Source organism: Lagenorhynchus albirostris, chromosome 9 (assembly GCF_949774975.1).
Source record: "Lagenorhynchus albirostris chromosome 9, mLagAlb1.1, whole genome shotgun sequence".
Taxonomy (NCBI): domain Eukaryota; kingdom Metazoa; phylum Chordata; class Mammalia; order Artiodactyla; family Delphinidae; genus Lagenorhynchus; species Lagenorhynchus albirostris.
Genome location: NC_083103.1, coordinates 7,556,872 through 7,579,832, shown reverse-complemented (window position 1 = coordinate 7,579,832; position 22,961 = coordinate 7,556,872). Strand labels below are relative to the sequence as shown.

Here is a 22,961-nt window from a genome sequence, read left to right as displayed (position 1 = left end):
CAGATGCCAGATTATTTGTTGAATGAGTCTCTGAGAGCCATAGCCCACCGGTGTGGACGGGGCCAGGCCGGGAGCCACCCCAGCAGACGGAGGAGCAGGGTGGGTGGCGTGGGCTCGCACTGTGGGTTGGGGTGTCCCCATGAGGGCTGGGAATAAATGGACAGCATGGCTCCGGCACCAGGCAGGGTGTGAGTGTAGGATTAGTGCTGGGGGGTGGAGCGCCTAGAAACGGGAAGGTTCTGAGGACGGCAGGTGTGGCTGAGTGCTGGGCCAGACCCGGAGGGGCTGTGGTCGTGCACATCAAAGCCTGGGGCAAAGAGCTCAGGACCAAGAAGGGAACGTGGTGCTTAATGATGGGGGTGGGATGCAGCTAGGAGGAGAGGGTGTGTCCCGGGGAGTGAAGGTATGTTGCAAGCATACAGATGTGCCTGAGATGGCTGTGTGAATCTGGGGAGGTGAATGGTTGCATGGGGGGCTGTGTGCACCTGAGGGTGTGGGCTGACACTGCAGTGTTGGGGCTCTGGGGGCAGGTAGGGGCCATGAGCGTGTCACGTACAGGAGAGCAGGGCGCCTTGGGGAGGTCTCTGAGGCAGGCAGTGAGGTGGCAGTCTCTGGGCGGGGCGTGTAGGCGGTGTGCAGCCGGGAGGTGTATTGTGTACGCAGGTGTGTGTGCCTGTGTAGGTGTGTGTCTGGGCGGGTGCCACTGAGCATATGTATCAGTGTCAGGTTGTCTGTGTCACTGGCAAGGGTGGGCGGGAGGGAGCAGCTGGACCTGGATAGAGACTGAGGGCCTGGGAGGGGAAAGAGGTCCCCCACAGTCCCTCTGGAACCCAGCCCCCTCCTCTCAGGAACCCATAGTGTGGATTCAGCCCAGGCTGAGAAGCCAGCAGAGGCCCCAGCTCCTGGAGAGAACTCCCCAGCCATCCTCTGATGGCCGGCCTCTGCCTGTCGGTCAGTCCCGCCCACCCTGTGGGTATGAGGACAGGATGGATCTGAGAACACCTCCTCTAGCAGGAGTGAAGGAACCCCCGAGCCTGACCCTTCTCCCCTGCCCCTAGAAAGATCCAGCCGAGTCTCAGATGCCAGCGTCCCTGGAGGCATCCCTGGAGGCAGAAGGAGTTAGGGACCTGAGTGGCCAAAGCACCCACAAAACAGGAGGCTTTACGGTTAACAGATCAGCCGACCTCCCTCCTCTCTTTCTTCCTCTGTCTTCCTTCTCTCTGTCTACTTCTCCGGCGAAAGATAGAGAATGCAAAGCCCTGAAGTCTACCCTGCCCCAAAAGGAATACCCAGACACTGGGAAGGTGGACAAGAGGGAGGGGTGGGAATGAATGGGAGGTTCTCGCCCACCTGACCCCATCCCCCAACACATAAAAAACCAGAAGTGTATGGAAGCCCCAAGGCAGCCAAGAGGACTGGAGACCCAAGACCCACACCCTAAGATTGATTTCATCACTCCAGGTCTGGACAGCTTCCCCCTTCACCTCCAGGCACCAAGAAAGAGCCCCCTCCCAGCCTTGCTGGTTCAATGAGGCACCGAATGCCTTCACCCAGGACTCCGGTGGGGGCTGAGAGTAAAGAAGATAACAGCTGCCCACAGCCAATTTTTTCCTCTAAGGACCCATCAAGGCTTCAGGGCCCCATACCCCAACCCAGAGGACCCAGGGCAGATGGCTCCTTCAGCTGGGGAGGAGGCTGGGACATGAGGAATGTTCTCCTCCTCTTTGGGGGCAGGGGAGCAAGCCCCGGGCCCTGCAGCTTCCCCTCCCTGCAGCACTCTCTGACCATAACCTTGTCACCACCCCCAGCGTGTTCCCACCCCAGCACAGCCCCCTCCTACTGATTTCCCAGTCTCCCTCTCTCATCACCTCCAACCTTCCCCCGCAAGCTTCTGCTCCTCTCCCTCGGGCCCCCCATCTTTCCCGGCTCTCCACCAACACATGCCCATCTCTGTCTCTAGCACCTGGGCGCCTTCCCCTCTGCTCCCTCCCCATAACCTCCTCTCCCCTTGGCTCCCATCCCCCAGTAAAGCCTGGTCCTCCGCGGTGCCCCCCAGCATGGAGCCCTTGGCCTGGCCCTGCTCCCTGCCTTTCCACTTCTCTCCTTTCCCCTCTCCAGCCCCCTCTGCTTTTCCTAGGAAGGCCAGTTCCTCGCTGGTTTCTCCCCTGCAGACCCTTCAGGGCACAACGGGCTCCTCATCCCCTCTGGACGGGCACTGCTTCCAGCCCTTGGGGTGTAGGCTGGGGACCCCCCTTCAGAGCCTCCCTCACAAGCCTTCCGGATGCCCCTCCTTCTCGCCCCATTCCTTCCCCTCAACGACCAGCCCTCCCACCCCCCTCCATTCACCCCAGCTCAGTGCCAGTGCCCCTTCCACAGGGAGCCTCCGACCCCCAACCCCCCAAGCCGTTTAGCCGCCTCGCTGTCACCCAGCCAGCCCTCTCAGCGCGCCAGCGCCCCCGCCCCCCAATCCGCCCTTCTTGCCTCCCCCGCCCCTCCAATCGTTGCCCTCCCCCAATCGGCTCTCGCCCCCCCCGTCCGTCTCCGCCGCAGCACCCCCCCGTACCTGGTTCTGGGGGCGCCAGGAGCAGGAGGGTGGGGATCAGAACCCCAGGGCCGCCCCGTCTCCGGCGGGTGGCAGAACCAGGGCCAGTGTTGTCTGCCGCCTCGCGCCTCTCTCGCTCCCCGCCGCGTCCCCGCCCGCCTGCCGGTCCGCCCGCCCCGCCGCGGTGCCGCTCGGAGAAGGATGCTCCGCGCGTCAGGGCGGCTGCTCCCGCCGCCGCATCCCTGCAACACCGACTGACGGCAGCATCAGCACCAGTTTCCGCCCCCCGGACGCGAGCATTGGATCACGCTGCGCTAACGGACGAGCTGCGCAGCCAATGCGAAGGCGCAGAAGCCGCCAGTCCCGCTGCTCCACAGGCCCACGCCCCGCGAGGAACCCAGGCGTCCCAGCCTCCCGGCCTCCGAGTTCTTCCCCGCTTCTCGAGGTCCTTAACCCTGGCGCCTGGGCCCCCAACCAGGCAGACCCCCAACCCAACCCCAGTGACTTTTCCGGAAACCCAGGCGCCCTAGCTTCTCGCCCTGGGATCCCGCATCCCCCGGCCCGCGGGCCCAGGTGGCAGCGCCCAGGGCTGGGGCGAGCCGAAGGGGAGGCTGTGGGCCCAGACTTGGGGGCCCGAAGGAGCAGGTCCTGTGCGGGGGCCCGGGCCGCAGCGCCCTCTGCTGGCAACGCCTTGGAGCGGGCCCGGGCTGCCCGGAGCCTAGGGACGCGGGCTGCTGGGGGCCCTTTCCAGCCCTTGCCTGGCTTCCGCCTCCCACTGCCCAAAGGCCCCCTGACCGCCCCTAGAACTGAGGAGGGCTCTTTCCTGGGAAAAGGACAGAGGCGCGGTGGGGGAGGGAAAGGCAGAGATGGGGGCGGGGTAGACCTAGGGGCTTGGGGTTTCCCAACCCTGCCTCATGGGAATCCCAGAGTTTGAAGCCTGATTTCCAGTCCTGCCTGGAACTCTGGACTGGGATAGGAGTAGGTTGAGGGGTAGGGGCGTGGATACACACTGCCTGGACCACAGAAGGGAAGCTGGCAGCAGCTCACTTCAACCAGAATTTTCAGAGTGAATGTGGTGCTGGGGTGAAGGTCTTCCCTGTGAGGGCGTCTGCATCACTATGCATGGGTATGAGTTTGGAAAGAAGGGGACCCCCTTCACTCATCCAACCCAAGGTGGACCTGGCACCTAGCGTGTGTATCACAAAGTTGGACACTGGGCTTCTGAATGAGGGAGGCAGTGTGTGTGTGTGTGTGTGTGTGTGTGTGTGTGTGTGTGTGTGTGTGTGTGTGTGTGTGTGTGTGTGTGTGTGTGTGTGTGTGAAAGACCATTCTGCCAGCTCACTCCAGGACCCTGATTTCTGTTGCAGGGTCCGTGATCTGCACAGCCAGTGGTAGTTGGTGCGTCCTTAGCCAGAGGCAACATGCAAGAACACTCTCATTTGACCACAAATGCATGTATGGGCACTCGGAGGCATACTCACAGCCATGCACACCTATCCATGCACATAGGCGTTCCCGAGGGGACACACAGGGACACGTGCAGAAATGCCCCCCCCATGGTACAACACCCACAAGAAGCATATACTTGCTCAAGAACATACGCAAACTTGTGCACACAGGTGCCTGAGGCAGATGCATGCCTTGGGGGGGAACAGGTGTACACAGAGGACCTGCCCACGAGGTCTTCCTGCCCTCCGAGGCACTTTGCACAGAGTGGTCAGTTACTGAGTAGATGCATGGGGACACTCCCCCACACCAGAGAGCTCCCTCCCGGCCTGTAAGGGGATGAGAGGGGGACCCAGGCTGTAGGACCCTAGAGGTTGGCAAGAGAGATCCCTGAGCCAGGTTCTAGACTTGGGGGGCCTACTCTGACCTTGGAGAGACCCTCAGGATGGCCCCATCAAGGCCACTAGAGGAGCCAGAGAATGGGAACTGCTGAGTCAGGGCCTGTGAATGTGAAATTGCCTCTCTGACCCCAGAGCCCACTGCCCTGCCCATCCCCCACTGCTCCTCTCCCTGCAGGCTACACACACACACACACGCACACGCACACACACACACAGAGACGTGTCCAGCCAGGCAACAGGGCATAGATGGGCACACAGACAGGCGCAGTGACTCAGACCCTTATAGATGGGTGTGGGAAGGGGTGGGGGGAGGGCAGGGGCAGGGAGAGATGCAAGAGTGAGCACTTGTCTCTGGTCCCCACCCCCAGCTCCCTGGGCCACCTTTGCCCATCAAGGGCAGGAAAGGTCACCTGGCAGCTGCTGCACCTCCCTGCCCCTCCCCCAGCTACAGTGATGTCTCCCCCCACCCAGGTCCAGGCTTCAGAGTACCGGATGTAGGTGGGACCCACCACTTCAAGACACCCCCCCAACAGGCACCCACCCAACGTGGCCCTTCTCCCGTGCGCAGTCCAGTGAGGACACACGGTGGAGGAAGAATGCAGCGAATACAGTATGCATGCCTGTGCACACACATGCACACACGCGCACGATGTGAAGCTCGTCTGCCAGATTCACACAGGCGACCGTGAAAAGGCGGCCACACGTCCCAGTCCCAGGGGGAGCAGACCTGGGCACACATCTGCAAACACACACACTGAGAAGAGGCCAGGCTGGGGCTGGGGGGTGGCAGGGAGGGGAGCCAGCCGACCGGGCTGCAGGGATGGAGGCAGCGTAGGGAGCGAGCTGCTCTTCACAGCACAATCGCCGTCTGTTGTTATAGCAACTCAGCCCCCAAATCGTGAAACGGATATTACAGCCTCCAGAGGAGGAAGGAAGGGAGGGGGCTGAAGATAGAAGGAGGGGCAGTGCGGGGGACCCAACGGGGGACAGGGCTGGGGGGCCCAACAGGTGGCAGAGCTGCAGCTGAGAAGTAACAGGGTGGGAGGAGGAGGTACCCCAGATGAGGAGTAGGCCAGGGGGAGTGGGGTCTCCAAGGGAAAGATGGGCATGGGGTCAAGGAAGTTTGAGGGAGGGGGCTGAGGCCATTGCCAGGTCCTCAGATATTGTGCTTTGCAGGTAGGAGTTGGGGTGCTCAGGCCTCCACTCCCAGGACAACCTGCAGTTGCTGTAGGACATGCCTCAGCTTGGGGGAGGGGAGCTGGGGAGGTAGCTCCCATTCTCAGACTGCTGTCTAGAGCCTCCTCACCCCAGGGGCAGCCTGGCTCAGCTTCAGAACCTTTCGAAGACCCCCAGTCCACCCTCCTCACCAAGACCAGCCTCTGAAGTGGCCTTAGCCTTCCTCAGGTAGTGGTGACCCCCCAAAACCTCCATGCTGCAAACTCGGGAGGGAAGAGCTGGGTTGGGAGAGGCTGCCAGAGGCTGACAGCAGGATCGATATGCATTTCCTCTGGAAGTCCCTGTCCTTCCGGCTGGCAGCAGCGCCAGGCCAGGAGGCTGCAAGCCCAAGGAGTGTGCCCCCCTCGCTCCTTCCCCCACACCCAGCACTCAGGGCTGCCCCCTCCCTCCCATGATTCTCTGTAGTGAGCTCCCCGTTGCTGGAAGTATACAAGCAGAGGATGAAAGACCACCTGTCAAGCAAGGGAAATTCAGCTGCGGGCTGAAGGCTATGGCTATACATGACCACCAGGCTCAGCAATTCTACTTTCAAGTTTTAGGCCCCCAAGATTCTGGACTCCTAGAGATTCTAGACCTCCCCCCAAAACTCTCTGTTCCACGGTTTCCTGGTTCTAAGGCTCTATCCCCCACAATTCTACCTCCCCCCAAGATTCCAGACACATGAGATTCCAGATCTCCCAAGATTCTCTGACTACAGAGTTTTCTGCGCCACAGTTCTAGTCCCTGTGCTTACGGACCCCTGCCCTCTGCCCCCGCGAGGATTCTAGGCACTGATAGTCCAGGTTAATTACTTGGGCCTTTATTCCGTCTGGAAAACACAAATATTCACAAGAATCTGTACAACCTTAGGGACACCAGCCCTGGCCCTGCCCTCAGCTGCATGCGACCCTCACACCCCGCCCCCCAGCCCCGGCCTGCCGCCGCAGCACCCCAGGCTCCCTGCTCTGGTCCAAGTCTTTTCTCCAAAGCAGGCATGAGTGCTTGATCAGTCACAGCTGGGAAGAAGAAAACAGAGGTTGTGAGGAAGACCCTCCCCACTCCCCAAAAAGCAGGATTCCACCTGGCCTGGGCCATTTGGACAGAGCACCCGTCCCACCCATCCCCCCATTGTCCCAGCCCTGAGTGGGGAGGCTCTGCCCAGGCTGCAGGGGGGCTCACCATCAATTACAAGTGGATGTCAAACACGCCATCCTCCACCGTCTGAACCTCCTCCTCTCGGATCTCTGCAGGGAGGGGGGTGTCACAGGACCAATTCCTGGGTCCCTGTGCCCTCAGCAGCCCTTCTCCCCATCACTGGAGGCGCCCGGCCCCATCCCAGAAGCAGAACCATCCACCAAAAATCAATTCACTGAATGACCAAAAGGCCCAATTTTTGAGGCTCTTTTTCTAAGTTTTCATTTTCCACAGCTTTTTTGCAGCCACAGATTTATCGGTGCGGTTTGCTTAAATGTCAGTTTTGTGTGTGTTTTACATTTTAGACCCCAGCACTTCTGGAAGGCTCAATGCAAATGGTTTCATCTTTTCTGTATCTGAGAACTTATGCCCTGTGCCTGCCTCTATTTTTGAGGACTTATGCCAGTCTGAACAGTTGTGGTCAACTGCCTTAGACCCCAGTTGAACATGGTTGTTCAGAGTGTTCTCAGCAAAATAATCATTTGAGGAATTGTCATTCAGAAAACTGACCTAGAACCACCAATGGCCCCAAGAGAGCTGCTGGGAGCTTTGGGAGGCAAGGGACTTTTCTCAGAATAGCCTCCAAAGCAGCCAAAAAGGGAAACACAGGCAAATGGCTCACAAAACTCCCTCTCCAACCCATTGTCAATCCCCCTAACAAAATAAGAGTGCAAATTGAATCTTGAAGTCTCTTTCACGTTTACTCTTTTTTATTTATTAGTCTCTGTCCTCCTCAGCCTCAGAGGGTTGAGGGCTCCCTGGTCACCTTCTGACACCCTTACCTGTCCAGCCCTTCTCCATCACCCTACCAAAATAAGACAATTACAAACTCTGCAATAATTTCCATCCTGGAGAAAGTAATACTATGCCACCATGGCCTTGCTTCCCTCCCTCCACAGGCCAGTACAAAAAGAGACCCCTTCTTACCTGGAGGCCGGGAGCCTCGCCTGCCAGGGCGGGGCAGGGAGAAGCTGAAGGCGCGATGGTGGGTATGTGTGGGTGAGGGTGAGGGTGCAGACCCCTCCAGACTCACACTCTGGGCCCGGCGCCGGCACTCAACTGACAGACGATCCTTGCACTGCTTGTGGCAGTTAACACCACAGGCTGGGGAGGCAGATGGGGAGCCCAGCCAGATCAACTGATCAGAATACCCTTCACCCCATTCCACAGGCCTGCACCTCTCCCCAGGTCCCTTTGCTCCTGAGCAGCTGCCCCACCAAAACAAGAGCCTCCTTTCCAAGTGCCTCTTCATCCTACTCGGCAGTCTGTGCCCTCTCCAAAGCTCCCTGTTCCTGGGCAGCTGCCTCACCAAAATAAAGGCCCTGGTTTTTGTTTGTTTGTTTGTTGTTGGTTGTTTTTTGGGTTTTTGGTTTGCTTGTTTTGGTTTTTGGTTTCTGGGGGTTTTTTTTGGCAAAACTGCGAGGCAGGCGGGATCTTACTTCCCAGACCAGGGGTCGAACCCACACCCCCTGCAGTGGAAGCACGGAGTCTTACCCACTGGATGGCCAGGGAAGTCCCAACAAAAGCCCTGTTAAAGGCTACCCCCTTCACATCAATCAGCATGCCTCTTTGGCTCTAAGGTACTTCACTCCTTGGCAATTACCCCACCAAAATGAGAATATTCACCCAGATAGTAACTCTTCCCAAAAAACTCAGCCCAGCAGCCTTGCAACTCCATCTCACCTCGGCATTTGAGGCCCTGCTTGTAGATGCCCAGGATCTGAAATAGAGGAGGGGCCGTAGTAGGGGGGAGGGGTTTAGAGGGGATGACTCTACTTCCTTTCCATGGGCAGGGAGTGGGACTGACCCTTTCTGGAGCCTTAGGGCCCCCCTCAGGGTTTTGTTCAGAACAGCAAGAGGGGAGGCAGGTGGAATTAAGGTTTGCCTAGGCTGAGAAGGCTCTGGCAGGGGCGGGGCCAGAAGGGAGGGTGGGCGTGGATGGGGCGGGGCCGGTGCTGGAGGGGTGTGGCTTGGGCGGGGGCTCACCAGGGCCTTGCAGTGGCGGCAGGCGACCGGGCGCAAGGAGTTGCTCTCGTGGAAGTTGTGTACGAAGCCCATGCGGCCACCCAGCACAGAGCTGGAGCGCAGAAAGTAGGAGACCATCTCCTCCTTGCTGATGCAGCCATCCCTGTCCGGGAAGGGGGAGGGCCTCAGCTCTGGGGGCCTCCCTGGGACCACCCACCACCAGCTTAACCCATCCCACTGGGAAAAACCCCTACCAAGTTAAAGGTCCTCACCGACTCCTGATTTTGGACCCCTGGTGCAGGAAAGAGAAAGAACACTAGACTTGGAGTCAGGCAGATGTAGTAGCTGTTACTAACTAGTTGTGTGGTCTTGGGCAAGTCAATTGCCCTGGGTTTCCTCCCTGGAAAAATGGGGATCATAATTCCTGCCCTGCTCACTTCACAGAGTTGGTGTGTAAACTAAAATTGCTCTGCACTTCCCCATGGGATTATCAGCTTCTGTTTCCCAAAGTGAGCTCTGTGGAACACCAGTCCGGAGCCCCGAGAATTAAGAGATCTCTGATGAGTTTGGGGACCAGGTAAGATTGGGAAAAGCTGCACCTGTCTCACTCTTGCATAATCCTGCCAGAAAGGTAATCCAGGGCTTCCCCATGGAGCCCTTGTTTTTCATCCATTCACATATTTTAGGGAAAGAGTGAGCACGTGCTCTGGAGATGGACAGAACTCAGTTCAAATTTGGGCTCTACTTCTTCTCTGTGTGACTTCAAGCCCCATCCCTCGGTTTCCTCTTCTATAAATGGGGACGATGATAGTTCCTACACCTCAGAGGCCTTTGGGTAAGGCTTAAATGAGATAGTGCACATGGAACATTGACAACAGCGTCTGTAATGGTTAATAGATGCTGGGTCACTGGGAGCTATTTCCACCAGGGGTGGCCCTTGTCGGAAACGCCTGCCCATTGTATTTACGTGATCCAGGTTGTCCTTCAAATCAGTGGTACATTGGGACGACTGATGGTTTATGAAAATATGTAAACCTAGGCTCCTATCTCACACTGTTCATGAAAACTTAATTCCCACTGAATTCAGAACACTAATGTAAAACATAAGAATTTCAAAGTATCTGAAAAGGTATAAGGGAAGAATTTTGTAATCTTGAGGGGATGAAGGCCTTTCTACGCATAACACAAATCCGAGAAGCCATAAAGGAAAAGACTGACATATTGAGCACACATTTTTAAAAAATTTTATATGGAAAAGGACAACATAAATGACAGACTGGGAGAAAATATTTGCAAACATATTCAACACCAAGGGTTAATATCCATTAACAGAGATTCTAGAAATCAATGAGAAAAAGACTCACAAACCCAGTGGAATAATGGACAAAGGACATGAACAGGCAATTTACAGAAGAAATAGAAGTGGCCAGTAAACATATGAAGATCTCCTACCCCCACTAGTATTAAAGAAATGCAAATTTAACCAAGACGCCATTTGCCAATTAGACTGGCAAAATTGTAAAGCTTATTATAGCATCCACTGTTGGCAAGGAAGCTGGGAAATGGGCACTCGTTCACTGCCGATGCGGGTGCAAGCCGGCACAACCTTGCCTGAGGGCACCTTGGCAGTCTCTCTTCTAGTTTAGAATGTGCATATCTTTTGATCCAATTATCCCACTTCTAGGAATTTCTCCTACAAAAATAGTGGCCTGAGTGCATGGGTACAAAGATGTTCACGGTAGCATGGTGGATATTAATAGCGAAAAACTGGGAACAGTCTACGTGTCCATCAGCAGGAGAATGGTGAGGCAAATGATGGCCCAGCCACACAGTGTAATACTCTGCAGCTGTTCTAAAGAATGAGGTAGTTCTGCATGAATCGGCCTGGAAAGATGTCCATGATGAGGGTTTAAGTGGAAAACAAAAGTAAAAAAACACAAAGCATGCAGTTCTGTCAAGACAGTGATTTAAAAACAAAAACAAAACACCCTGAAAACCCTACTGCCACAAATACCCAGATGCTGCTTAAAATATATCAAAAATTGCTTTAAATGCATAGGTGAGTTTGTAAGAAACGGAATCCCCCAAGTTTCAGAAACAAAGAGAGATCTTCGAATTGATTCAGTGAGCTGTGGCTGCCCCAGGAGCCGGGTGCTGGATTTCGATACCTGCCTGGGGCCTGCAGGAGGTGGGGAGTTAAGGCTGAGACGCCTGCATGAAGCTGACACCTTGAAGGTCTCCAAGGGCTGCACCCTCCCTAAAAACGTGGCCTGGAAAAACTCCACCCTAACGCAGGGAGGTGACAGGGAACTGTTTTCAACTCAGAGAAAACTCTGTTTTCAACTATTTGTTCCCAACGCTGGGAGGAGAAACAAAGCAACTACAATGAACGCCACTGGCGGAACTAGATTTATACCATCATCCTGTTTGTCTATGAAACAGACACAGACAAATTCTCTAACAATTTGCAACACGCATGAAAAAAAGACTGGAAAGATACAGGCATTGCCACACCAGTAATGTTACTAACATAGTTACTAATGACAACCTCTGAGTGGGAAAGGAGGGAGGGAATTTTCACTTCTTACCTTATACACTTTGCTCACTAGAAATCTATTTTACTACCTGGATTTTTTTTTAACCATGCATTTTTATAATATGGGAAAAAACCCAGCTTTTTGAAATATGGATAACATTGAAAAGTAAATCGACCTGGGATGGACTATAAATTTTGATTGGCATTTTGTCCGCTCAGCAAAGCCAGGGTGCGAACATGGTTGCATGTTTAACCTACTCCAGAGAACCAGCTGTTTGTCCAAATTGTCAGCATGTGAATTGTGAATTGTTGATAAGCAAGTGGGTGCTGCTAATTGCAGGCCTTTCTTATCTATTCATTAAGACAGGCTACCCAGGAGTTCAACGTGCCCACACTTTTTGCCAGCTGTGAGTTCCACAAATAAAATGGCATTTATGTAGCAACAGTCCCCAGGCCACCGTCTTTGCAAGATTCAGGTGGAGTCCCCCCACCCCCTCTTCGGTCTGAATAAGTGAGGTAACCCTGTGCCTCTGCAGCTGGAAGCCTCCCCGAAAATAAGAGCCCCTCCCCACATGGGTGGCTTCCTCCCTCAAGATCATCTGGTTCAATGTCCTCATCTTGCACGGGAGGAAACTAAAACCCAAGGGGAAGTGAGTCTGCTTTCCCTCTCCCCCTGCCCCCAGGCCTCCTCACTGGTTCTGGTCGAAGTCCCCAAAGGCGCTGAGGTAAGGAAAGTTCCCACGGATGATCTGGAACTCCTCCTGTGAGATGTGGCCGTCCCCATCGACATCGAAGTTCCGGAACACAGACTGGAGTACACAGAGGGACACATGGGGGAGGGGAGGATAAAAGGAGCATTAGCCCCACCCTGCCCACATTCCCAGTCCTAGTGATGAAGGGCGGGCGTCTCAGCCGTTTGCAGCTGTCTGGCTCCCCCACCACCTCCCTTCTCCGTACCCCCATCCCAACCCCACCTATCAGCTGCACCCCGTGCCTTCTGGAGACTGAGTGTTGGCCCTTGAACCTGGCACTGGTGGTGGCTCCCAGGGCAGTGCCCTGGCAAAACTAGCCTTGATTGACCACTACGGACCTGTCCCCCCACCCCGCAGACTCCAGAGCTGGCTGCCACGGAGTCTCACCTCCACCATCTTCTCAATGTGCTCCACCATGAGTGCCTGATCCAGCTTGGGTTTGGCCGCTGAGGTCCACTCCTCCAGCACCGGGGGCCGGGGAGGCGGCGTGCAGCTGGTGGGGCTGGTTGGCTGTGGGAATGGTCGAGGCTGAGAGAGGGCCAGAGGTGAGGAAGCCCAGGGCCCAGTGGAGGAGAGAGGGCAAGCCCTGGGGACAAGGAAGCCTGCCCAACGAGCAGGATGGGTGAGGTAGCCTCTAATCTTGGAACTCCCAGGAGGGCAGAGGTGGGGGAGGAAGAGGATGGGCCGAGTGGGTACGCAGTGATTCCGTCCCTCACCGAGGACTTGGAGCGCGGTTCCCGCTGCAGGGACAGCTGGTAGAGCTCATCCTCTGTCTGATACTGATCCAGAGACACCTGGGACATACAGGTCTGATCACGCCCACTGGCCTCCGCTGCTCTCAGGAGCCCACTGCCCAGAACTCAGACCCACAGGTCCACCTAGAGGTCGCAGTCCAGCCCCGAGCCTGGCCCAGAAGCTAGACTCAGGACGAAGGCCAGCTTAGGACACATCCCAGCAACCACACGCCAGCCTAGCACACAGACCAGAACCTGTATCTCGGCCCCAAACCTTGAACACAAGGCACTGTCAAGATCTCAGCCGAGACTCCAGGTCGCAGCCCAGCTGAGAGCTCTGAGATTCCCCCCAACATAGAACCCCGCCCAGCCACCAGACTCCAGCTCAGATTAACCCCGCCCAGCCACCAGACTCCAGCTCAGATTAACCCCGCCCAGACACCAGACTCCTGAGATTTCCCCCCAACATAGAACCCCGCCCAGCCACCAGACTCCTGAGATTCCCCCCCAACATAGAACCCTGCCCAGCCACCAGACTCCTGAGATTCCCCCCCAACATAGAACCCCGCCCAGCCACCAGACTCCTGAGATTCCCCCCCAACATAGAACCCCGCCCAGCCACCAGACTCCAGCTCAGATTCCAATCCCCATCTCAGTCCGGAACCTAGAAACAGGTAAGACTTCACACCAAGCCTTAAAACCTAAGCCCCAGCCCAACGATTAGAACCTAGTCCAGATCTGGACTAGAACCCAACTCCTACGCTAGGGCTCAAAACCAAGTCCAAGACCAAGCCCAGAAACTCAGAGCTCAGGGCCATGTTTAAAAGCCGCCCCTGGGGAACTCCCTGGCGGTCCGGGGTTAGGACTCGGCCCTTTCACTGCCGAGGGTGCGGGTTCCATCCCTGGTCAGGGAACTAAGATCCCACAAGCCACGAAGCACAGCCAAAAACTAAAAATTAAAAAAATAAAATAAAAGCCACCCCTACACCCAGAATCCAGAGTTTGACCCCAAACCTTGAACACAGCCCACTGCTAGGAACTCAACCCAGGGCCCAGGCCCAGCCTCAAGTCCACATGCCAGCCTCAGGGGCCCACAGCCCCATCTGGAGCCTAGAACCCTTCTCCAAGTTCACCCCAGCCTTGGGGCCCAGGCTGGGTGTCAGTTCTTCGATCATAACTGAGAACCCAAGGCCGAGCCTGCAGGACCAGGTGCAGCTGTCGACCCTGCTGCCTGGCCCCTCACCGTCAGCAGGCTCAGCAGGTCGGGGTTGGCTTGCACTGGGGGCTGAAGGCTGGTCACCATGGCCAGCTCCTCCAGGATGCTGAAGAGCTGCTTCATCTTGGCCCCATTAAGTCGGGTCCGGGTGGGGTCCAGCCAGTCAGGCAGCGCCAGCTGCAGGGCCACCAGGTCCTTGAGGTGCACACCCAAGATGGGGAAGCGGAAACCCACGCAGGCTGCCAGCCGGCGCCGGTAGTTGCCATAGTTGCCAGTGGCCGTCACTAGTTCTGTCAGACCTTCCCAGAGCTGGGGGACAAAGGGCAGAGGGTCACACACACACACACACACACACACACACACACACACACACACACATCACATACACATCACATATCTCAAGCTCAGCTCTCCTTCCCCTGCCCAGCCCTGGAAATGTGGGAGAGGATGTGGAGTCAGGGTCAGGGATGGGTGAAAGGTCAAAAGCCTCCCTCACTATCCCCCAACACTGGCTCCCTTAGCCCCTGGGAATCAGAATTCATAGGTCACGAGTTCAAAGGGACACCCACTACCAAATACCACACCTCTACACCAGGCCTGGGCACAGATTATCTCAACATTTAACAGAAGAGGGGACTTCCCTGGTGGTCCAGTGGTAAAGAACCCGCCTTCCAATGCAGGGGACATGGGTTTGATCCTTGGTCAGGGAGCTAAGATCCCACATGCCGCGAGGCATCTAGGCCCCCGTGCCGCAACTACTGAGCTCGCGTGCCTCAACAAGAGAGCCTGCGCGCCGCAAACTACAGAGCCCAGCACTCTGGAACCTGTGCGCCACAACTAGAGAGAAGCCCGCACGCCACAATGAAGAGCCCACGCCACAACAAAAGATCCCGCAAGCTTCAATGAAGACCCCACGTGCCGCAGCTAAGACCCGACACAGCCAAAAACATAAAGAAAATAAATAAATAAATAATTTTTTAAAAAAACATTTCACAGGAGAGGAAACTGAGGATCAGGGAGGCAGAGCAGCACAGGATGATGCTTTCGAAGAATATTCTTAGTGGTATCATTCGTAACAGCCCAAACTGGAAAAACCCCAAATGTTCAATAGTAGAGGAGATACACAAATCGGGGTGGACTAAAACATCATACGGTAACGGACGTGAATGAACAATTGCTCCACATAACAGAATGTAAGAATGAAAGAAGCAAGAAGTAAAATCACGTATACAACACAATTCCATTCATAGGTGGTTCAAAAACAGGCAACAAGAAACGCACATGCTTTTGGGATGCATGCACAGGTGGTAAAGCTATCAAGAAAAACAAGGTCAGGAACTCCCTGGTGGTCCAGTGGTTAGGATTCTGAGCTTTCACTGCAGGGAGCACGGGTTTGGGGACTAAGATCCCACATGCCGCGCAGTATGGCCAAAATAAATGAATGAATAAATAAATTAAAATTTTTAAAAAGAAAGAAAGAAAAGCAAGGTCATCATCCTTAGGAATGTTATGACATTGTTTGCCTCTGACGAGGACGGAGTTATGCGCTAAGGCGCTGAGAGCTTCGGGGGCTGGCAGTGTTCTACTTCTTGACCTGAGTGGTAGTTACACAGGCGTTTTCTAATTTTTTTTAACTGTACCTATGTTCTATAGACTTTTCTATATGTATGTCACCAGTTATGTTTTTTAAAATAAAATAGGGACTTCCCTGGTGGTCCCGTGGTTAAGACTCGGTGCTTCCACTGCAGGGGGCACGGGTTTGATCCCTGGTCAGGGAACTAAGATCCCACATGTGTGCGGCACGACCAAATAAAATAAAATAAAATAAAATAAGCAGGGGAAGAGTAAAGCACGAGCTTTGAAGTTCGGCAGACCTGTGAGACTCCACTCTGCTGCTTTCACTGTGCAACTGGAAAAGGATTTAACCCCCAGACTCAGTTTCCTCATTTATCAAATGAAGAGGGAGTGCCCAGCCCCCAGCACTGCTGGGAGTTCTCAGCGAGGCCAGCCCTGGGAAGGCTGACCAGGCCATTCCCCTGACCCCCCGAGTCTCAAGCACCTTGATGGTCTCTGGGCTCACGTGGCTGTGGGTCTCCTTGAGGCGGGAGATGGAGCTGTGGCTCAGGCCCCCGACCACCGCCATCAACGTGTTGAAATTCTGCAGCTCCAGGAGTTTCTGGGGAATAAATGGAGAGAGATGAGGCAGTGAGTCACTGAGTGGGCCCAGAATTTGGCTCAGCTTTTCTGGAGAAGACCTGGCAGTGGGTTAGGGGAAAGGAGGGACTCAGCCCTACTGGCAATTTGGGAGGTTGGGGGGAAGGGGAGGAGCAGGCACCTCTGCAACGTGGACGAAGTGTGTGATGACCAGGGCCCGCTGCGGGGCTGTGGGCTTGCTGAGAATCATGAGTTGCACCCACTGCGAGACACTGTTGAAGAGGGAGATGAATCGCTCCAGGACAGGGTTGTCCACGGTGCAGCCGTGAGTCACAAAACTGTGATAGTCCTGGAACTGCAGGCACAGTGGCCTCAGCACCCTGCGGCCCCTCCCCTCACCAATGGCCGCTCCTCATCCTCCAGCGGCCCTTTGGTGGTTACATTGAAACCCCAGACCCACCCTGTGACCCCACCTATCCCAGAGACCCTGCCCCTCCTGGCACCCCCTCCCCAGCCCACACCCGCTCCCTGACTGAAGGCCATTGGGCCGCACCAGGATCTTGCAAAAGGAGCAATATTCCAAGTAGGTGAGATGTGCTGCCAGCTCCATGGGGTCCAGGTGGTCAAACAACAGGGACATCTTGCGCTTTTTCTGTTCCACAGGGTTCCTCTGGGTCACCTGCCGATTCCACTTGTAGGTGGGGCTGGGGGAGTGGGGCGGGGCAGTGAGTCCTTTGCTGGAGATGCCCCACCCCTCATGGCCCTACACTCATGCCACTCACGCTGACCGCGAGACACTGTGCAGAGCACGAATGTCCCCAGTCCCAGCACCTCCTGCAATCTCCCCCTCATCACACACTCAACACAGATTTATGGAAGACCTACTCTGTGCCAGGCACTGTGCTAGGCGCTGGGGGTACAGAGATGAGCAAGACACGGTTCCTGCCCCCGAGGAGCTCACAGTCTACTGAGGGAGACAGACACAGAAACAAACAATCACGAAATAGCGTGGCACAAGTGTGGAGGTCTTTGGGCAGAGGTCTGCACGAAGTGTCATGGAGGAACAGAGGCAGGAACGACAAATTCTGCCCTGAAAGAGTCCACAGACACTCCACACTTGTGCTAAGTTTTGATAACACGGAGGAGGAGGCAAGGGGACATGAGCAAAGTGCCATGGTGGGAAAGGATGCAGGAGCTGCAGAATGGTGAGTGGACCCGTGCAGCTGCAGCATGAGGTGCCTGGTATGGGGTGGTGGGCTGTGGAAGATGAGGCAGGAATGGCAAGCTGGCCTGAGACTATGAAAGGCCTTAATCCCCAGCCGAGGCATTTTGAAGACGATAGGAAGCCATAGAAGGTTTTTAAGCAAGAGTGACATGACCCTCACCCATTCAATTCGACAAACATTTATTAAGTGCAGATGGTGTAGGATGCTGAGTGCCCTGCCCAGCCCTCCGAGCTCCCCCCACGCACACGCTCTCGATGTTGATGAGGCTGCTGTGCCGGCGGTTCCCTTCTTGGTCTAGCAGAGCCTTCAGCTCCTTGATCTGCTCAGCGAGCTCAGGATTCAAATCAAACTCTGCTGGGAATGCTGAGATCCAGTACCTGGTGGAGGTTCAGAGTCACCCAAGGCAGCCCTTCCCCCACCATCCCCTAGGACTGTAGTTCCCCAGAGAGGGGGAAAGAGCCTCGAACTGTGGTTCCCCTTGCCCAGCTCTTTCCTTCCCTACCCGCACTGGGCAGATCAGAAAACAGGGACCGGGCCAGGACCAGGAAGGGGCAAGCCTGCGGCAGCACAACCACCATGGACAGAGCCAGGTTCAAACCCACATGACCAGCTTCCAGAACGAGCTATTTCCACTCCTTCAGGCCAGTCTGAAGCCTGAGATAAGGGAGGAGAGGAGGGGACAGAGCCCCAAGAGGAAGACTCACCTGACCAGATGGCATGTTTTCACCTGAAGCGAACTGGAGTCGTCCTTCCGGGATTGTTGGTAGGTGAAGCAGAGTTAAGGAAAGCAAGCATGGAGACTTACTCGAGAACAGGAGGCGGGGGAGGGAACCCGAGTTCTTGGGGGAGGCTGAGGGCAGGGCCTGGTTCTAGGAGAAATTCTAGGGGTGGGGTCTGGGGCGGGCAGGGCCCAAGCTCTGGAAAGGGGCTGAAAGCAGAGGTGAGGTGTGAGCTTTGGGAGGGTGCCTGGATGGAATGGGGGCCAGATTCTGGGAGAGGCTGAGAGCAGGACCTGGGTTCTGGGAGAGAAGCAAGAGGCAGGACCTGCGCTGGGAGTAGGAACAGGTCCTAGGCTGTGGGGAGGACAGAGCAAGGCCTAGGCTGGGGAGAGACCCGGGGACGGGGCCTTAGGTCTAAGGGGAGGAAAGGGGTGGAGCTTAGGCCCTAGCTGCAGCCTGGGCCAATCCTGAATTCTGTGATGTGGGAGTGGCCCACGCTCTAGGAGCGAAGCCCATCCTCTGCCCCCGCTGGGCAGCGGGGCTCCCTTATGGATGCGGACTGCAGGGCCCTTGGCGAGGCCGGCGAAGGATATACGTACAGCAGTTTTGCCGCCAGCTGAGAGGAAGGGATGTACCAGGGGTGCATCATGAGGAACATGCGCACCAGCTGCGGGTCCCGCACCTTCCCGGAGTCATCTAACTCCGAGGGGTCAAGGAGAAGCGGGTTGACCCTACGTCCCGCAGCTTCGGTCCCTAAACCCTACCCCGCAGCCTGCCGGGTTTCTGGCTCCCGGCCGCCTCCGGCTTTCCCGGGGCTCCGAAACCAGGAGGCAGATTATAAAGTAAAGGTAGGGTGGAAGAGGGATAAGGCAGGATCCGAGGAACTAGAGGAGAGGAGCGTCTGAGTCGGGCCTGTAGTCTGGAGGGGAACCAGCTGGGGCGGAAGGAGACGGGTTCCGCGGGGTCAAGAATCCAGAGGTCATTTCCTGAGTGCCTGGGGAAGGGGCACCCCTTCACCAGATAAGCCACCCCCCATCAGCCGGAAACAGCTTCCAGGCCGCAACAGCGAGTTCCTCCGGATCCCCCGGGGAGACAGATAACGGTCCTCGTGGGTCAGAGTCTGGGGACCCCGTCGCTCCTCCCTTCAACGCTGGTATACTAGGGAAGGGAAACCTTTTCTCTTTCTGCACCGTGTGGATCTCTCTACCCCGGGATGAAGAGGAGACTTTCGCCAAAGAGGCTGCAGGATGCGAGTTGGGCAGAGGTCTGCCCTGGGAGGCAGGGGTCAGGGTTCAGGCTCCCGGCTGGTCTCAGGCTGGGCGTGTCCTCCCGTGCCACTCACCGAAGGCTTCAATGCAACCACGGAGCAGCTCCTCCACCGTGCAGCCCTTGTCCAGGTCCAGGGTGCCCGCCATGGCCTCCGGCGCGGGTAGGCTGGGCCAAGCTGCGCTCCGAGAGCCTCCACGGGGCTCGGACCTGACCCCTGTCCCGGGAGAGACAGAGCCGGAGTCAGCGGAGGCGCGGGCCAGGGGCGCGGCCCCGCGGACAGAAATGGGGCGGGGCAGGCACGCCCCCTGCTGGGCAGGGGTGGAGTCGTCCGCCGCGGCCACTCCTGGGGTTAACTGGCCCGGGATGTTGCAACCCACCAGTTGGGAAACGAACTGACCAAGAAGCTTCCGGCCCACCCTTGGAGTCGTGGGAGGGCTGAGGGACTCCCCGGGGATAGGGACGAGCCAGAACTCGCGGGGCTGGTTAGTGTCCCAGCCCCCCTCCCCGCAGGCCCTCTTCTCCTCACGTCCTCTCCCCAGAGGCACCTGCAGCACCCCGCAGCTCAGTTCTGCGCCCCTCCCGCTTCCCTCCCTTCACAGCCTCCCTTCCCCCGCAGGGTTATTTTGGGAACCCAGAGCCTGAGGGGACCTCGGAGGAATTTCTCCCTGGGATGAGAGGGGGGAGGAACCCAGGCGTCCTGCCCGCGTCGCCCCCTCCTGGGCTCCCCGGAAAGGAAGGCGGGGCTGTGGCAGCCCCCAGGGGCCTGCCATTGGGGAGGCAGGCTGGAGCGGAGAGGAACATTCCTGGGGCGGGGGGGGGGCGGAGAGGGCGGAGCGGGGAGCCCACTGCGGCCCGGAGGCGTCAGCGGGAAGCCTGAGCCTGGGAACCGCGCGCTCCCAAGCCACCTCCTCCGTGAAGGCCCCAAGGGTCCCGGCTCAGACCTTCCGCAGGCTATCTTCATCCCCAGACCCTGACGCAGGTCCCCATACTGCACAGTCGAACTGAGTGCACACACAGGCCGTCCACACTCGAGCACAGAGCAGGGTGCCCAGAAGGGGGCGCTAGCACCGTGCGGGGTGGAGAGTGCCTGTACGACTCCACCAGCAGCTCCAGTCACTGGCGGGAATATACGCACCCATGCAGAGACACTCATTCCACACCCGAGACCAGGGACCCACATCGGGGTGCAAGAATGCCTGAGGCTCCCAAGAAGCCGAGCCTCAGGCAATTACCTCCCATACTCTCTCTCTCACACACAATGGCACCCACAGACCTCGCACACCTGAACGAAGGAAACCTCGGACACACATACCCAGCTCTCTACCCCAGAATGCAAACCCGTTGGAGCGGCCGGCTTCCGGCCCTGCTGCTCACTAGAGCCAGGCCAGCCTGGAGTTCCGCGGCCACAGCAGCGCGACATCCGCACACGTGTGCACACGCGCAAGGCAGTGCACCTACACGCATGTACACTCTCCCACACATGCACACACCCGGTGGGTATGCACACACGCCCATTCCGCCCCCGCCCCCTTCATCTGCGATCTAGGGCCAGCCCTGCGGCCCCAGCGACCTGACATCCCGTACCCACGGACGCTGGCAAAGCCTTGCCCCACAGAAGGTACCCCGCCCCTACACATACTACCCCGGGCTGCGGGGGGGGAGCGGGGGGCTCCTCTATGGAGTTCTCTGGTAGACTTTTCCTAGGAGCCACCCAGAGTCATCACCCCCCGGCCCTCCCGCTTCCTCGCTGTGTGACCTTGAGAGTCACTTGGTCTCTCGAAGCCTCAATTTTCTCATCTGTCAAATGGGGGCTTCGCCGGGGAAGGTCCCGCTGAGACGTGGCTAGGAAGAGCCGGGTGCGCCCCGTTTGCCGCCCCCTCCCGCGCTTGTCCAGGGAGCTTCGGGTCTCTCGGCAGGTCCCTCCTAAGCCCTGACCCGGGCCGCAGATTCCCCACCCACCAACCCACCCGCCGCCCCCAGCCCGTCTGCGCCGCCCTCAAGGGCCCCTAGGGGCCGGGCCTCCTCTGCCCTGAGCACCCCCCCGCCCCGCGCTCATTCACTCACACTTGGGACCCGCGGCAAGAAGCCCGCACCCGGCCCGACTGGCGCCACCTCCGTGCTCTCCCGCCCGCCGACCTCGCTGCGGCTGCGGCTCCCGCCCGCTCTCCGCGCCGCGGCCCCGCTCCCCGCCGCCCCGCCCCCGCGCCGCGGCCGCCCCCTCCTCTCCCCTCCCCTCCCCTCCCCTCCCGCCCCTGCGCCCGGCTCCGCACCGGCGGCTGCGCCTCCCCCATCGGGGGCTCCCTCTCGCCCCGCACGCGGCGGTCCCTGCGGCAGCTTAACCCCTGCCCTGCCGCGCCGCCCGGGAGACGAGGGCCGCGGGCGGGGGGGCTGCGCCACGGGCCGCGCCGAGGGTGGGTGAGGGGAGGTCAGGCCGCACGGGACATGGAAGGGGGGAACTAAACCACCGGTCCTCTCCCCCCATCACAGACACCCCCCTGCCCCCCGCCCAGCCTGGTGTGGGGCAGAGGAAGCCGGGAGGGGCAGGAAGCAGACTGCGGTGGGGAAGGGGCGCCCCGCCCAGCCCCCGGCCCGGGTTCCTGTTTTCGAGACAAACCGTTCCCACGGGGCTAACCCGGCCTGGGGCCGGGCGTCTTCCTGCGGGCAGCGGGGGGCACAGGTTGGGTAGAGATCTGGGGCGTGGGCGCGGCGGGTCCTTGTGATAGCCTGGGGGAGGGGCTAGGACAAGGTGGGAACACTTGGGGGAGAGGGGCTTGTGGGGAGGGAGGAATGAAAACGCGGCTACCTGGAGAAGGGGCCTCGAGGTCTGGGGATAGAGGGAGCTCCAGTTCACACAGGAGGGACTGGGGCCCCGGAAGCCTGGCTCCCCATGAGGCCAGATGAAAAGGGGCAGCTGCAAGCGACGGGTGGGTTCTCCGCAGCTAGAAAACTGGAGCCTGGAGGCCTGGCCAACGCCCCCCCCCCCGGCAGAGAGGAACTTGGGAGGGGAAGCCGCAGGCGGTTGGGGTCCCCACAAGCCGGGCCTAGGGGAGCCGGTAACCGTTTCCGGCTGTTCAGGTTCAAACACACTCACTGTGAAACCATCGGGCCCCAAACAAATCTTCTAAGGCTTGCCCCGCCCTGCTACCCGGCTGCGGAGGCAGGACCACCCCCACACCTCAATCTCGGTAAAACGAGACCTACAAACAGGCCCCTTCTGGTCCTTAGTTTCCCCAAGTGAGGAGGGGCAACACCGGCCTAGCCTAGACGGTCTGTGTGTGTCCCCCGCCCTAACACTCTCCTTACTTTGGACCTAGCGCAGCCACCTGCTGAGAGACCCTTAAACGCCGCAGTGGGGCGGGGTTAGGGGCGGAGTCAAGAAGCCGCCAACCACCCAGAGGCTCCTCCCCCTTTTGAGTCTGGCCCCCAACCGCATGGATCTTCAGTAGTCCTGGAGGCCTCGGCCTAAGTCCCAGCTCCCGGCCCGGGTGGGCCCCACCCGGGCGGATGCCACGCCCCCGGCCAGCCTAGCAGGCCGCTGACCTAGTATGGACACAGCACTGGGAAGAGAGGCGTGGAGGATGACGCTTGGAAG

General features: G+C 58.0%; 1 protein-coding gene across 12 annotated transcripts; it reads right to left on the bottom strand.

Moving 5' to 3' along the window:
• Positions 1-6,458: 6,458 nt before the first annotated feature.
• RASGRP2 (RAS guanyl releasing protein 2) lies at positions 6,459-22,882 on the bottom strand. Of its 12 annotated transcripts, none has more exons than XM_060158783.1 (16): positions 22,461-22,882; positions 19,443-19,583; positions 18,694-18,796; positions 18,086-18,148; positions 17,627-17,758; positions 16,709-16,859; positions 16,337-16,510; positions 16,061-16,177; positions 14,029-14,310; positions 12,768-12,845; positions 12,439-12,561; positions 11,993-12,108; positions 8,785-8,926; positions 8,482-8,518; positions 7,726-7,902; positions 6,464-6,848 (listed from the first exon to the last, which is right to left on the bottom strand). In XM_060158783.1, exons 2-16 carry the CDS (start codon positions 19,513-19,515, stop codon positions 6,790-6,792), a joined length of 1,827 nt encoding a protein of 608 aa, XP_060014766.1. In that variant the 5' UTR covers positions 19,516-19,583; positions 22,461-22,882; the 3' UTR covers positions 6,464-6,789. The 12 variants fall into 12 exon arrangements, with proteins under 12 accessions (XP_060014759.1, XP_060014758.1, XP_060014768.1 ...); XM_060158777.1 differs by lacking the exon at positions 22,461-22,882 and adding an exon at positions 22,173-22,407; XM_060158784.1 differs by lacking the exon at positions 22,461-22,882 and adding an exon at positions 21,984-22,004.
• Between the last annotated feature and the right edge of the window lie 79 nt (positions 22,883-22,961).